Source organism: Falco rusticolus, chromosome 5 (assembly GCF_015220075.1).
Source record: "Falco rusticolus isolate bFalRus1 chromosome 5, bFalRus1.pri, whole genome shotgun sequence".
Lineage (NCBI taxonomy): Eukaryota > Metazoa > Chordata > Aves > Falconiformes > Falconidae > Falco > Falco rusticolus.
In genome coordinates this window covers 87,686,943-87,703,653 of record NC_051191.1, presented here as the reverse complement: position 1 = coordinate 87,703,653, position 16,711 = coordinate 87,686,943, and the positions used below count along the sequence as shown (strand labels likewise).

Below are 16,711 nucleotides of genomic sequence, written 5' to 3'. Positions count from 1 at the left end.
TTCTGTAAGCAAACAGTGGCTTTGCAAGCTGGATTTCCTACACAGAAAGATTCCTTCTGGTCCCTCTGAAATTGCACAGAAGTCATGGAAGATCCAGCAAAGATTAATGCAGCCTGATGCCTGCTATTTTTCCTGGAGGCCTTGGCAGCCCTGTAATTACAATCAACGTGTCCAAATCTCCGTCTGGCCCCTGTATACTGCCCAGCAGTGACACCAGCATCAGAGAGACCCTTGCTTCAGAATTTGCCAAGCAGAACTCTGCTGAGAAACCAAACCTGCCCTGCTGCGTTTCCCGTGGTGGCGATGAGGAATATTCCTTCGCTGAATAACCTCCCCGTGTCAGCTGGAGCTGGAGCCTTGGGGACTCCTGAGCCCAGCGCGGCTCAGACCTGTGATCCAAGAGATACATTTGCAGAGGAATGAGGGAACCATATTTCTATAGCATAACATACATATATTTATATATATAAAAATAAAATAAATGAGCTGGCTTGCAACACTAGGTGGCAGAGGTGGGATCCTTTCTGCTCTGAGCGCTGTCCTATAAGGCATTGCTTGTTTAAGTACAGTCGCATTTAGTTGGAGCTGCAGGAGAGAGACAGAGAGATTCTCTGTGTTTACAGCCAGCGCAGGCTACGGCGAGCATCCAACCTGGCCCCCCCCTTCCTCCAGCACTCGAAGGGGCGAGTGTGAGGTTATTTGGGAATCTGGCCACCGCAGGTCAGCTTTGGCTGTGACTGGATTGTCAGAGCTGGTACAGCAGCACCCAGGGGGACTGAAGGGAGACACGAATCCCATTTTCTGTGAGAGGAGAGAAGGGGGGGGGGGGGGAAGATAAATTGTGGGAGAGAGAAGCGAAGAGACGGAAAAAAAAGGCAGAGGAAACGGAGCGAGTGAGAGAGAAGCATGAGGACCTACTGGCTGCACAGTATCTGGGTGCTGGGATTCTTCCTGTCCCTCTTCTCCTTGCAAGGTATGTGATGAGTTCTTTCTTGCAGCCTCCTCAAACCCTTCTGCTTGAATTGAGGCTGATGGGCTGAGGATGGCCTGAAACATGATGGAGCTGGAAGCTGGAGCTTCCTCACCCCCCCCCTTCCCCTCCAAACCTTCCCCCCCCACCCCCCCCAGGAAATAAGCCAAGGAGAGATCGCTGCTGGTGAATCCTATGGTTAGAGGGCACTGCATGTGACTGACTTTGCTGCTGTATTTATGCTTTTGCAGAGGGGAAGTTGGGGGGGGGGGGGGCACAGTAAGATTTGCAAAGGAAAAGAGGGGTGGGTGAATGTGGGTACCCCCTCAATCCACAGCCTCTGCACTTTGGGGCACAAGTACTGATGCTCCTAGATTCTTCACCTTCCTGAAGGGATCAGTGTTAAGTTTCTTTTGGGTTTTGGCTGTGGTTTTTTTTCTTCCTGTTTTATTTTTATTTTGGTTTTATTCCGAAAGGGGGAGGTTAGAGGAACCTCTGCCTCTGGTCTATCTGCGAAAACACTATGTCCTTCCCCTCCACCAGGGAAAAAAAGAGAGAGTGATGGAGGAAAGACAGGAGAAGAAAATTTGTTGGGTATGGGGTTTTGTTCCGTGGAGAATTGCCAGCTGGGTTTCTTGCTTTAAGAGCCAACTGCAAGTATGGAATTTAGTTTGAAGTGATGACAGGCATGCTAGCTGGTTTTGAGATGCTTTCTGTAAACAGGAGTTAAGGGTTAATGCCTCCCATGCTATATGTATAAATACATGTCACACATGTACATATAATCATAGCCCTCCAAATCACAGCTTGTACATGATCCACACTCACTTATACACACCAGTGGTCCATCACACACACACACACACACACACACACACACTCATGAATATAGCAGGGAAGATGACTAAACTCACTCTGGCACATACAGTTCTAGCTCTCTAGCACATGCAATTCCTGGAGTGCCAGTCTGCCTCTCTTGTGCTCACGTTCCCTCTTCCCGCTCTCCTGCCTCCCCCCCTGCCCCCAAAGCCCCCCCCAGCCTTTTCTTGTGCCCTCTCCATCCTGCACAGCAGTGTTCATAGTTGCTTGCATATAAAAATCCCTTGCCTATCCTGCTGCACCAGCTTTGTAAGCCTGCATGCATGCACACATACACACACATACAGGTGAATATATAAATAAAGAACATATATGTACTCTTTCTGGCCTACTCTGTGCCTCACACTCTTGCATTCACAGTGAGCTGCACCCTTTATCTTGCTCTGACTACACGGTGCTTTTCTCTCACTCCTGTGCATACCAGTGCATGAGTGCTGTGCATGGAGATATGCCCAGTCACAGCATCCTCACTTCCCCTTAGCTGCTCTTACTTTTACACACAGTCTTGCATGCACTGTCCTCTTCTATTTTACGTCTACTAAGCAAATTCCCATACAGGCATGCTCTGTCACACACATGCTTTCTGTTGCAGCCTCACACTTGCCTGTCACTACTGCAAGCACTCACTATGAAATCCCTCATTTTTTGCCACCTTCTCACATTCACTGAGTGCTCCTCTTCATACACTCTCACTTCTTCTGTTTCTGGATTGCATACACATGCTTTTCACTGTCACATATTTTCTCTCAAACTTGCATTCTGTGAACTCTGGATTGTGAATCCAGCACCAGCACCTTCCAGCTGACTTCCTCGCTGTAAAGTGGCTATTTCTGACAGGGGAGGAGGGTTTTTTCCAGCACATAGGATGTACGTGGGGTGGGAGGAGAACCAGTACTTGTGTAACAGAAGTAGCTAATGTCAGCAGTGAAGTTGTGTAGCTTGATGTGAACTTCCCTCTGCTCTGGAGGAGTAAGCACAGACCTGTCAAAGAAGATGGACACTGGCAATTCACATTGACTCTGAACGTTGCCTACCCTTCTGATGCATGTTTCCTAGCCTGTAGTCGATGGCGCTTGCTCCACGCAGTATTTCCAAGTCACAGACCTTCCCTCAGTTGTGCCCAGAACACCCTGACGCTAGCACAACCAGGGGCTGGTTTAGTCCTTTCTTGTAGCTGTAGCTGATGCCAGGCTACAGGTATTTACAGGGTTTTACCTTCTGTTTTAGCGAGTTATTATTGCCACAGTTGTATCAGCCACTTCTATTCTGATTTTGAAGGCATCAAAGAAGGTCCTTTGAGGTCTTACCAGGTGCCCTCTGAGAAGGCAGAGGCAACACAGTTGCCCTCCCTGGGGGATGGGATGGAATGGGATGGGGCGGTGTGTGTGTGTGTGTGGGATGGGGGGTGGGGGGGATGGGGAGGGGTTTGCAAACCTGGAGCTGCTTGTTCTATTGCTCCCAAACTTCAGGTGTAATATAAACCAGACCCAGTCCGGTGCTGGATCTAGTTTCATAGCCAGCAGAAATTTCCTTTCTCTGGTCTGGAGGGTGAAAGGATGGGGAAACAGGAATATTTGGGCTGCATGTGAGGAGCAGGGTACCTCAGAAGCAGGTCCAAAGATACGTGAAGGAGTTAAAAGGGGGTGGGAAAGTACTGTGCCCTTAAAAAAAAAAACACAAACCAAACAAACCACAAACCAAAGCCACTTATTTCAAATTAATTGTTATTCACTGAAAGCTGTGGTAACCAGCCTCGAACGCTTCTATCACCCCGCTGAGCACGACTCTGTGGAGCTCCTGCCCTAGGAAACTGCAGTAGCGGCTGTGCCAGGCAGTGACCCGGGTCGGACCGCTTCCAAGTGCTTTCTGAGTGCATCCCTCCGCAGCCAGCCAAGCCAGCCTGCACCCCTGCAAGCCCCCCAAAACTTGCCCGTGCCTTCTCTCCCCCTTTTCCTCGCTGTCCACTTGGGGGTGTACCGGTGAACAGAAAAGCAGGCTCCTCGCCTTTTGCTTTTCTCCCAAAGACACCAAACGTGGGGGTGAAGGGGAGCGATGCCGGAGCTGCTGGGTATGGCCAAGCTGAGGCTGAATAGCAGGCGATGGGGGTGCCGGGGAGGAAGAGCAGCTGAGGCTGGCAGGAGACCTGCGGGCTCCCCAGTGCCAAGTGGCCAGCACAGGCTGTCTCCTCCAGCGCCTCTGCCAGGGGACACGCAATGGGTTGCCTGTCCCCCGCCTGCCTGGGCTCGGCGGCTTTGGCACAGAGACAGGCTTTGCTCCTTCTCCCCTAGCTTAGAGGCTCTGAGTCCTACACAGAGGATTTTAAATTTTTTTATTTTTTTTCTCATCACTATGTTTCCTTAATTTTGTGGTTCAGGATTCTTGCGCTTCCCTTCTGCTGCACTTCCAGCCCTGGCTGGGAGGCAGGTGGCTCAGGGGTGGGATGGTGGTCCCTCCTGCATGGTACACTGGCCTTCCTGCCCAGGGGGGCTGGGGAAATAAAAGTACTTACACACCCCAGCACTGCTGGTGGGTGGGAATTTCTAGTGGCATGCTGCAGCTTTTCCCTTAAACGATTCCTCGTTTAGCGTGGTGTGCCTCGTAGCTTCTGATGATTAGATTCTTGAATTGGACTCTAAAGCTGAAGTTTTCTTTTCCTTTCCTGCCCCCCCCCCCCCCCCAAGCCAAAAATTGGGTGCGTGGGGATGGGGAGGAGAAGCAAATGATTTGGGTCTATCGAAAAATTGTGGTTTGATAATTTAGAAGAATTTTATGTTGATGTTTTCACTTTTACCTACTTTTAAACTAACTCAGCTATCAATATGAAAAGTAATTTTGATTCTGCCCCAGAGCGTTTTATTTAAAAAATGAATGCCTTGACAAAGTATACAATGATTTCTTCAGCATTGCTTTACATTGAATATTCTCCTAAACGAATTATTTCCCTTGAAAAATAACAGCTGTTTCAAATCAGCAATTTGCTAAAAAGTCCCAGCTTGTTTTAACAAACCTCCCCTACAACCCCGCCTCATTGGTTAATTGCAGGAGATCTTGTGCTTTTAGAAAGAAAATAAATTAAGATACCTCCGGAGCCAATGTAGTAGAGTAGATGCTTTAAGAAAGGATGTGCAGAACTGGTCTTGTAGTACTTGCAGCATTTATTTATATGTTTTTGCTGCTGCTCAAGGGTGTTCATAAATGGGGAATGAGTCTGACGAAAGAAATCACAGAAGCACTCTGGTAAGTGGAGCAGGATGCTTTTAAGTTAGTATGCGGTACAAATGTTATCTGTAAAGTCTCATGTTTTATAACATTACAGGGCAATGCAGGTGTGAAAAATGATGTGTTTGTTAATGCGCAAGGTTTGTGCAATCTATATGGATGGAAGCGTGTACCCAAGTGTTTCTGTACTGATAATGTGTAATGGATGGGGAGAACAGAGGGAGGAGCAGGAATGTACGTGTGTGAGAGTGGTGACATTGTGGTATATGGGTAACAGCGTGGGGTGATTGTGATGCAGTTGGATAACATTTAGATATCGCCGACTGGAAAGGAAAAAAAACCGACTTTTCCTGCTCTCCTGAATATACTTTTCTTCCTATCTGTTTTTAACTCTATCTGTCAGAGAAGGCAGGGGAAGCTCTCGAAGGCTGGGCTGTATTGATGAGGTAACAACTCACTCAGCTGCCTCGCATTCCCTTAAATGATGAAGAGGTTCAATACCTAAAACAAAACACTTTTTCTCGTTGGCTTAAGACAGGAAAGAGGCAGAGAAGGCTTTTTATCTGCAAACAGGGAGCATTAAAAAGATATCCCAAGTGTTTCTTTTAGTCCTATCCCAGTGATTGCAGACCATTTGAGTCAACAATTACCACACCAGTAAGGACCCATTTCCCCTAAGCTGTTATAAATCTCAGCACTCAGCTACCTACTCAGAGAGCTTTGTTATGGTAAGTAGAAATTTGCTTCATCTTTTAGTTTTGGATGCCCTCTCACAAGGGTTTTGCTGATCTTGTAACAAATACGCTAATCCCTGTTTGTGGTTTCAGCCTACCAGCACCCATGCATATGCTAGTGGTCTGAGGAGGAGATGACTTCTTTCGGAGTAACTCTTTCCACCTCCTTTTTCACCTGCAAGAAATAGAGCTTCTTACAGACAGGGTGAAGAATATTGCTGCTGTCATACTAGGCTGATGGCAGAGCAAATGCTCTAGAAGTTTACATCCTTACTGTGCGTCAGCTTTACCTCTCGTAAACTTTTGGGTATGCTGAGACCCTTGTCTTGCTAGTGGGGTCTGTCCTCTTCCCTCAACAGGTTTATGCTGTGCAAGAGTGATTTGCTTAGGAAGGGGTTAAAGCAGGGGTGTTCATGTGTGGGTCCAAATGTGATGTAGCCCCTGCCCAGCAGCTGGATGGTCTGTGCAGTTACCTGGAGAGGCTGGTGAGGCAGCACTGGTGATGAGGAGCTGCAGCACTGCTTACTGACCTGTCTGATATAAAGTGAAAACAGGTGGCGAAAGGTGATTAAGAGTGAACGCAAGGGAAGCCTCCTGTTCTGGGTGGATCTGAATACCTGATGGGCTTTCTTGTGGAAGAGGATCAGCTGGGGTCGTTGGCTGACAGAGGTCATTAAAGAATAATCTGGGTGAAATCCATAGTGGTACTTGACAAAAGGCATCCCAGAAAAGTCTGGGGAAATGTGTGCCTTGGAATATGTAGGCATGTGCTTTGCCAAAGATTGTCTCCTCCACTTGTAGGGTGCTGCTGGGAGGATGCAGAGTTTTCCTGTCTGCAGTCCCCATAGAAAGCACGAATCTTTGCCTCTCCGGTATCCCCTTCTCCTTAAAGAAGTGTGTGGCATAGTCTTATGTGCTGTTCAGGCTCAATGAGCAATGGCTTTGACAGCTGATGTGCTCTTCCTGCTGACATTTTATCTGGGATAAAATCAGAAATATCAAGCACAGTTCAGACCATCTTGTCCCACTCTGAGAAGGAGCAGATAAGGGCATTGCAGGTGAGAATGTGAGACACAGCCCCCTCCTGGAGTCAGGGAAGGGCAGAGATCCCTGCAGGCAGCATGGAAAGGAAGAAGAAATGCTAGGAATTTGTAATTATTACAGAAATGGGTGGGGAAAATGGAGAAATCCAGGGTTGATTCTGTACTACGCCATTGTACTGTGATGCTTTGGCTGATGCTGGGTACCCAGGAAACCAAGGCTTTTCCCTGTGAGCTCCCTCCAGCAGGTCGCCTGCCAGTGGGGCAGCATTGCCCTGCTTGCCTGCATGGAAGGAGAGGGAAGAGCACTGCAGGGGCTACTGCTTTAATTTCTCTAAGCCAAATGAGTATTCTCCCTAGGGAAGGCTTGCAAGGCCTAATATTAGGTGAAGTGTCTTGCTGGCTATACCTGCTGTCTTAAAGTTCATGGAAAAAATGCAGCATGACTACATGCTGAGGGAAAAAGGCCCTTCACACTAGACCTGCTTATTGGTCACCCACAAGCATAGAATAGGATTTTGATATGGTCATCAGCTGTAGCAGTACTGGACTTTGCTGAATGGCATCTCTGGGAGGAGATGGTTTTGGGGGTGATGCAAGGATGTACAAATCAAATTAAGGCGGGCTCGCATGTTGTGGGTTTTTTGAGGCTTGGTTTGGTTGCGGGTTTTTTTTCTTTTTTTTTTTTTTAATAACATCAGAAAGTAGGCTTCACAGGAAGCATTTTGGCTCAAAGCAAAGGCGAGTACAATTGCGGCTGCAGGCTCACAGTCTTGGCGTTTGTGGTTCCCAAGTTGTATAAAGCATCCGAAAGAAACTCCCCTGAAGATGACTTGCTCTTGAAACCTGCTCCCTTTCCTAGGATTTGCCCCTGTGTGATCTCATGGATGCATGTTTCTTAGTTTCTTTCAGGTTTGGCAGAGCCCTCCCGCAAAAAGGGTGTCCCCCTCCTTTTTCTGTGATGTGCTCTTGGGAGGGGGAACATGTGGCAGGCACATCATGAGCAGCAGGATGAGGGAGGCAGCAAGCAAGGAGACAAATGGAAGGCTGTGGAGCTTTCCAGCTAGGAAATCAATAGCGCATCAGCATGCAGCCACTGGGATATGAGTATGCAATGTAAGTGTGTAATCACAGCTCCCTCCCCTCTGCCCCTTAGCACTTACATTGATGGTGAGTTGCAGACTGGAACCAATTAATCCTTACAGCCTGCTAGGACATTAACTGTGCTTCTGCATGGCCTCTGGCTGCTGCACCTGTGTGGAGCCTGGCTGTGCTTGGCCCTCAGCAGTTGACCCAAAGCTACGTGAGGAGTGAGAGCAAGAGTCTTTCTGACTGTGAGCCTTGCAGCTGGTGCACTGCGCTACCTGACTGGGACTTGTGTGGCTGTTGGTGAAGTGTGGATATATGCTTAGGTGTCTGGCAAAAGAGGGATTTGCAGGTGAGGGTTTGCCTGCAGGAAGGAGGGGTTATTTCGGAGGTCATCTGTGGGTTTTTTTTGATGTGTTCAGGCTTGTGTCATTGTGGGTGCATCTGCTTGTATGAGTATCTACTCTTTGCCTCATAAAACTACTTTGTTGTACATTTGGATCACTTATATAACAACTAGTTTCATTTATGCCCGTATACATGATCTGTGCATGAAGGTATGACCAGGGGCCTTTGAATACCTCTTCTTTGCCTCTTGGGAAGATACGTGTATGAAACAGGTGGTGATGGTGGACACATACGCATGAGTTTGAATGTGTGCATGTAACGGAAAATGTGTAAGTTGTGTGGTAAAGATGCTTGCACCACATTAACAAATCTGGTTCGGAGTTCTGTTTTGTGTAAGGGAGGTGTTATAAAATGTTAGTTCAGTAGGTGAATGCAGCATGATTCCTGATAGGAATAGCTGCATAGCTATGTATGCTTTTGGAGTGGCCATTATTCATAGCGGATTTGCATCCTATCTTGACGTGGCAAGAGATTGTTGCCGTTAAACAGAATTGTTGCTGTGGCTTGGCTACCCCTCCTCGTCTTTCTATGATAGCCTCAGTGTGAGGTGGCCACTTAGTCATGCTTCAGTCACCTGGGCGTGAAATACAGTGTAGAGAACAGAAAGGACGTGTTAGCCTCCTTTTTTCCCCCCCTCTTCCTTCTATTCCCAGAAACTCTCCCATGAAACTGCAGGAGTCATTCTCACACACACAGGCTGCACTCTTTTAATTAAACAGACATATTAAAAAATAGTACAACCTGTGTGAGCCAACCTTTCTTATGTAGCTATGCTATTGTGTACTGGATGAGGAAAGGATTTGTAGGCTGGATGGACCTGAACCAGTAAACCCAGTCTGCGCTTTGGCTGTACCTGTGCTAGCAGAGCCTTGCTGGTTTAACGGCCTCAGCAGCCGGGATTCTGCCCAGCAGAGCTGTGTCTTGGCAAGTCCTGGCTTGAGGTAGCTGAGTAAAAGCAGGACAGACCTGACTGCAAGCATGTCCCTGTGAGATGTTCTGCACCTCTAGATCCTCTCTAGAGGGAAGGAAATAATTTGTCTGGAAGAGTCTTTGAGCTGTATCAGGGTTAGGGCTTTTACTAACAGTAATTTTTCAGTGATTCAAAGAAGAAAAAACAGCTTAATCATACCAGCTGAAGTGGTGTAAGATCTGTCTGTAGTCTAGGCCTGCTAAGAGAGGGAAGGTGGGGAATGGTGAGGGTACAGGACCTCTTCTCCATTTCCATGTATCCTAGATGTCTACTGGTGACAGGTTTGCATGCTAACCAGCAGCCACAGACCTACAACAGGTTGAGCTGCTAATAAATAATAATAAAAAAAAGTCAGGCTGCAGCATGAGGTAAATGAGCTGGGGCATTGCCCTAGAGGGACCTAGAGTTCAGGTCAGCGGTACAGCTTCTTCCTTCTCTTCTGGCCTGCTGTGTGCATAGAGGAAAGAAGAAGAGGCCATTCTGGCTGGCCTGGCTCTGTCCTGTTCTAAAGCTTTGTAGGAGCAGGCTTCGCTTCAGGAGACCTCACAAGACCCGTGCTTGTAGGCTCTGCTTGTTCCCTGGTCAACCTGAAGAGTTTCTAGTCTCTTTTTCTCCTTCCTGCTGCTGCCCCAAGCAACCCGAGCAAGGAAGGCAGGTATCCCAGGCTGCCCTTGGCGCTGAAGCCTTGCCTGAGCTGCCATGAAGGAGGAACGGTGGTGTGGAAGGTACTGCCGAGGCAGGATGCTTCAAGCCCCTGCTTTCTTTGCTGCAGAGCAGGGATCCTTAGAGTGTCCTCTCTGAGGTTCATGCAGACCTGAGGATGTTATGTGAGAAGAGGCTTTGAAATTGTCAAAGGAAGACCTTGGTCTAGAAGAACCCTTCGTGTGCAGCTGCCACCTCTCTTTGGCTATCCCACAGATATCCTGGGAGCTGGAAGGAACCTTGGACAGGTTTTTTTACTGAACCCTGCCTGGAATTCACCAAAAGTGTGTTGAAGCAAACCAGAAAGTTTTGCAGACTGTTTCTGCCTACTGAATTGGCATTTTTCTAATAAGGAAAAACAAAGGTGTTTTGTTGGAAAACTTCCAACTTCAGTTTCAAGAACAGATTAAGGCACAAGTGCTTAAAGACTTTTCTTCAATGTGTTAACTTCTGTCATAAGACTACATCAAAGTCTCATCTATCATCTAGAACAAAGTTGTGAAAATTGCAGCCTTTATAGGTGTGACGAAGAACTTGAGAACATAACCTGAGTGTAACCAGGAGCTGGTGCCTGTCCTGAGCCTGCCAGCAGCTGGAAGAGCTTTCTCAGGGACACATCATCCCATTTATTTCCCTGAAGTGTTAGATCTGACCTTCTCCTGCTAATGCGTCTTTGGGAAAGGGTTTTCAATACAGCTGGCAAGGACCGTGGTAGTCCTGGCTTCCTTGACCAAGGGTTAGATGCAGTTTCCCTGGGGGAAAATGCTCAGGGAAACCACTGTTGCCATGCTTGCCTTAGTGGCTGAGAAGCAAGAGCAGCCCTTTGAGATCTGCCACTGCTTGACAGGACTGGAACAGAGGAGCATGCATCATGTGGAAGAAGTTTAGCTTATGTTGTGGATTGTGTTTGTTGGATAATGGGGATGTTTGTTCAGTTTGGCTTGTGACTAGCCTTGGACAGACTGGGAATCGTAAAAACTGGAGAAAACAGTGCAGCAAATTCACAAGATGCCTTGTTTAAGCAAGAGTTGTAAGGGCTCTGCAGAAGACCTACCCCCACTTTTGTTTGGAATTGGATTTCCTTGGAAGAGACCCAGCTGATACCACTGGGGAGGTGGGAACGTCTGTTGTGCCGAACTTGCATCCCATAGTGATGCCGTGTCTGAACCTGGGGATGAGCAGGGGCACGTGTCTGTGTGTGCGTGGCATGTGCGGGGCCTGTGCTGTGATCACCAGAATTACAGTCTAGCCAGATAACGAGCTGTTGTTGTTTACAGCGCTTGGTTCCGGGCACTTCAATTCCAGAAAGATGTAAACAAAATTAGAGGGAATTCAGAGGATTGCAAGGAGAATGATTAAGGGGCTGGAGGGACTGACTTGTGAGGAATGCTTGCAAGAGCTAAATATATAGTTGTTTTGGCTAAATGACTGAAGAGGAGCTATGCTAATGATCTAGGCATACCGGCAAGGCGTGAGGAATTGTCTTGTCGACTCGGAGCTAGAAGTGTCTCTGATGGTAGAAAACATGGTAGAAAATTTGAAGGAGGGAAGGGGAGGTGGGGGGGCAGGAATTTGGCAGGAGAGAAAATATTTAATGAAAGAAAGAAATTAGGTGGTGAAATAACTTTGTTAAGAATTGTGGTGGAATTGCTGTCATTTGGGATATCTGAAGTTTGGCTGGGCAGAGCCCTGGAGAATAATCCGTGCACCACAAGCTTGAAAAGGTCCCTTGAGAGACAGTCTAGATGCCTTAATAGATTTTTATGCTGTCATTAATTTCTGAATCACAGCTAATACTTCCAGTCTGACAAAGAACCATATTCTTTAAAGCATTTTTCTTTCTTGCCTTGTATTATTTCTGCTGTGATGCAGATACTGGCACAGGACAGGCTCGTAAGGAAGCCTTCGGAAGTCCTGGTTATCAACTGCTTAACTCGGAGACATTTTTTTTCCCTTTCTCCTTTAGTGGGTTGTTCATTCAGATTTGTCTGACAGGTGGACACAGGTAGCCTGCTGGATGCCCAGTAAAGTGAAATCCCAATATCTATCACTCTGTTCTATAAGCCATGCTAGGCTTTGTATACAATATGTATATATCCTCTGGTCTTTATCTCACACACTTTCAAAATGGTAACTGAACAGTGGAGGAATCCCTTCGGGCTCAGAAGCTGATGCGGTTGAGCTTGTAGCATTCCTGGCATGTCACAAGAGCTGAGCCCTCCCAAGGCCATCTGTGACCTAGAGGGAGGTGGGGCTGTCAGGGAGGCAGTGGTAGAACAAAATGGTAGGAGATGACCAAGTTGATCAGTAGTGGGTGGGAACTGGCTAGCTGGTTTGCTCTTGTCTCTCTCACTACAGGAACTGGGTAGTGAAAGCTAAATGGGTGGTGTTGGCTGCTCAGTTTAACACTTTTTTTTTTTTTTTCTTTGAGGGGGGGGGAGTGTGGAGGAAGAACACGGACTGAATCGACAGTAAGTTTTGTAGTGGCTGCTGTGCTGGCTGGCACTGTGGACTTCCAGAGGTGAAAGGTATTGCAGCTTGAGTGAAAGAGCCAGGATACATAATGGGGATTGTCCAGACTTATTTGTGCCGTGGATGCAGACCCAGAGAGAGTTCATCATCGTTTATTAGCTCATGTACAGGACTATGCAAATTGCAATCTGTTTCCTGGGCAGGAAGCAAGGAGCACTAGTTTGCATTGCATGCAGTCCAGACTGGTAAGTGTTGCTGGATCTTTCCCAGTCAGTGCAGCGCCAGTTCAGGGGTCTGAGCAGCCAAGCCCAGCAGTGCCAGGGAAGGTGTAGAGAGAGCTGGCTGGTAGAGAGAAACCGATACTTCTTAGCTTGGACTTGCAAGTAGCCTTGGTATGGGCAAGGTGGCAGTTGGTAATGACATCTTTACCCCATGCCCCTTAGCAGAGGGGGAGAGCTTATTAGCTCAGAACTGGGGCAATGAGAGGGCAGTTGGGCTCTGGCTTTGAACCAGAGACAAGCAACACTGTAGACTTGAGTTGTCTGCACTGAACTTCCCGATTTTTTTCCTGTTATAATCTCCTTTCTCAGTCTTGCAAAGAATACAAAAGCCCTCCTTTGCTTTAGGTAGAGCTTTAGTTGGCTGCATTTGTGTCAGAATGGGAAAACTGGGAGATGTGAGAAATTCAGAAAATGGTGAAGGAAGGGAGAAGATTGGAGACTCCAAAGGTGAGAATCTGTATTGGCAGAAAGGAGTTGCTGTTGGATGGTAGGACGCATGCTTGTGAAGACTGAGAACTTGAGTATGTGAGACTCAGTGAGACTGAGTATGGGCGCAAAGACCAATGGACTTGATGTTTTCTAGGTATTATTTAGGCAATCTGCGTGCCCTCTGGTGGCATAACTCATGGAGGGAGGTGGAGAGCTACTGCTGCTATCATGAATCAATGGCAGTATCGCTTAAAAAGCTGGACTGCATGTTTGGAGCCTGAAGGATGAGGCTTCTCAGTCCTGGCTCACCGCAGAGAGAGGAGTGGGGTGAGGGAGTGATAATTTGTCTAGTAATTGTGTTTGTTGCATGCAGCAAATGGATTTGTTACAGCACCTTTTAATCATTGTTCCATGGGATTTTGCTAATCTCATTCGAACCCCTGCAGAACATTTGTCGCTTTGCACCCAGCTGTTGAGTCAGAGCACAATGCTGCCACCTCCTTTAGACGTTGGTGCAAAGGCATAGCAGCAGGAGGCCTCGAAACGGATTCCTTGCAACTGGTTGTAGGAGATAGAGCTGTTGGGTTGTGCTGTGTGTTGCATGAACTGTAATTCTGAAAGGAAAAGAGAGACCCAGAATGCTGTAAGGAAGAGGGCGGCTGGTGGCAAACCTGTGGTTGTATTGCCATGTGCTGAGTTTTTGAAGAAAAAATCTAAACCTTTCAAAGCCAAAATCTAAAATAACCCGGGCATTCATTCTCAGAGAATCCTTGTCTAGATACCTACAAGCAGCACTATTTGATAGCAGTCTTCGTAGGGAGACTAGTTTCTTGAACAAGAAGGGGGTTGGTTGTTTTTTTTTTCCTTTGGTTTACTGTTATTCACACATTTGAATGAAGTGAAAAAAGTAGATTGATACTATTCAGTAATTACTTTTGTTAGTAGTCAGAATTGGTGCTCTAAAAATGATCATGCAAATACACTAAAACTGAAACTCCTTGGGGAAATTGTGGATGTTTAGTGAAAACTGGTACAAGGAAGGGTTTCTCAAGGCTAGGATGGCCTTTGTGGAAGAAGTGGAGACTGATTCTAAGCCAGTGCAATATAAAACATGCAGATCTATGTTTCCGCTCCAAAATAGAGCAGGACCCGAATCTGGTTATCACACCATCCAGAAAGCACACTAATCCCTGGGCTCTGATCTGCTTTGGGAAGGTCTCCTTTTGCTCTCCAAGTTGCGTTTCTAGCCACCATACACTTTGGAGTTGGAGCTTGCTGACTTCCAGTATTCAGTGAGGCTTGCATTAATGGCTAGCTAGGAGGTGAGCAAAAAGGTCTGCAGCCCCGCACAGGCACGGGGTGGGGGAGGGAAGCTCACCCTTGCCAAAGGCCCAGGAGCTGCAGGCGCTGTGCTGAAGGGCCGGCTGCGGGAGAGCCCTGCGTGGCGCGGGGAGGGCTGGCAGTGCTGCTTGGCTCAGTGAGCAGAGGTGGCAGCAGCAGCACACAGACCTTGCAGGTATTTCAGCAGGCAATAGTAACCACAAAACGGAGCGCTCCAAATTCCTGACCAAATCCCTGTGTATCGCCCTTGGCAGATTTGGAGGCAGGCAGCTCCGCTGGCATTTGTAAAACAGTGCAGCACGCTGTCTGCCCTGCAGCCTCCAGTCACTGTGGCCAATTCCTTCTTGCTCCTGATGTTTGCTCACTGGAGCTGCAAGGAAGGAGGAGGGGGTGATGCATGGGTCTTTTCATCCATCCCTCTGCATTAAACTCCAACCGAATATCCCAGGTTCTGTTTCCTGCTCCTGCAGCTCTATGGCCAAAGCAAGGGACCAAAGACCTGCTTGTAGCAGGGTAGTGCAACAGCTTCTGTAATGCCTGCCTCCTGCACCTAGGAGGGGATGACCTCACGTTTGTTAGAAACTATGAATTCTGCATTGGAGTTAGTGTTCTGGTCTGTGGCCTTACTTGTTAGGGGGCAGAAGTTTGCCTAGCCCCTCTTGAACTTCTGTGGTTTTGGGTTTTTTTTTTTGGTTTTTTTTTTTTTTTTTTTTTTGCTTTTGGAGAGGTTTTTGTGTGCAAAAACCAGCTGTAAGAGCTATTTGTCTGCTTAGGTAGACAGGATGTGGAGTCCGTAATCCAGTTTCAGGGAGCAGAGGCATCAGGCTGGATTTACACTGTCTCTGTCTAGGAGCTTGAAAATGTGTCATGATAGTTGGCTCCTGCAGAACCTATTCCACCTGGAGGCTAAGAAAATTCTAAACTGATACTTTCTGTTGAGAAAAATCGGGATGATTGTAATGCATGTATCCCTTTATCAAAGACCATTCCACCCTCCTGAGTTGAGGATACCTTTACCCTTCTGCTTTTTGCCTGCACCATGAAATGCAGTTTGTTCCTGTCTGTTTTGTTGTTTTTGTTGAGGGTACTCTGAATTGAGGACGTCCAATCCTCCCTGTGATGATGGCAAATTCCTTATCAGGTCTGATCTGGGGCTTAAGGGTTGCATCTGGATCGCTAGGCACGTTATTCAGCTTGCAGAAACTACAGAACTGGTGATAGGTGTACAAGAAGCAAAGCATCTGTCTGGATTCGCAGATTCAATAGTGTCTTGCAGCACAGGCTGGCAGTCAGAAGAAACACTTTCTCATGTATAAACTTGGGCACCTTTGAGTTGCAAATGGCTAAGAGACAATAAAACACACACTGCCAGTTTCACAGTGACTTTTAAAGCTAGAACTGCACTTTCAATTAACTCTACCATATATGGCCAAAGTCGACGCTGCATAAAACTTTGATAATTTCACATTTAAAAAATGTATCAGAAAGTCTCATTTGTACATCTTCACTGAAAATTTCATGAATTGCACATTTCCTGGTGTTAGATGTTCAATAAACTTAAATAATGCAGCAATTTACATCTAGAAGGTTTGCTTTAAAACTGAAGACTGCCTACTTCTCTTCTGGATTGAGAGTAGTTCTTATTTTCACATATTCAACAATGAGAATGAATCCTTTTGTTCTGGAATTGCTGGATATCTGTATGGACCTCTTGGTAGCAAACGTCTGACACCAGGAAGATATGTAAGGCATCAGCATATAGCAGGGTATAAGTGTATCCCTCTTGTTTGAGCCTTATGTTGCATTTTTGTTCATTCCGTGGGCATCGATGATGGATCTATCCAGAAAGTTTCCAGCAAAACTTTTCTGTGTTTTAAGCTAATTGTGGAACTTGAAAAGGGCTGAGCAAGCCTGAATGAAATGTTTGTGAAATCCAGTATGGCAGTTATTAGCACAGAGTGCTGCCTGTACAGCAGTAGTCAGGTTGCTGGGAACATCTTTGTAGGTGTTAGAGACCCAAGGTGAGTTCCTAGTTAGAAAGGATGAAAATATGGGATGTTCCTGGAGTACCCTGCTCATCTCAAGCAGCGTACTATTTCCATGCCCTGTCCCAAATTTGGTAAACACTGTTTTTTGCCTTTATCTGACTGCCCTCAGAGAAATAACGTGGTGTGAAGAGG

The 16,711-nt window shown here is 46.9% G+C and overlaps 1 protein-coding gene across 1 annotated transcript in view; it reads left to right on the top strand.

Moving 5' to 3' along the window:
- Window positions 1-576: 576 nt before the first annotated feature.
- The window catches only part of LOC119149024 (limbic system associated membrane protein), a 1,019,865-nt gene continuing 1,003,730 nt past the window's right edge, over window positions 577-16,711 (top strand). The window contains exon 1 of the mRNA XM_037389846.1: window positions 577-973. Coding sequence (XP_037245743.1) covers window positions 907-973 — 67 coding nt within the window. The 5' untranslated portion in view covers window positions 577-906. The remainder of the gene's footprint in view (window positions 974-16,711) is intronic.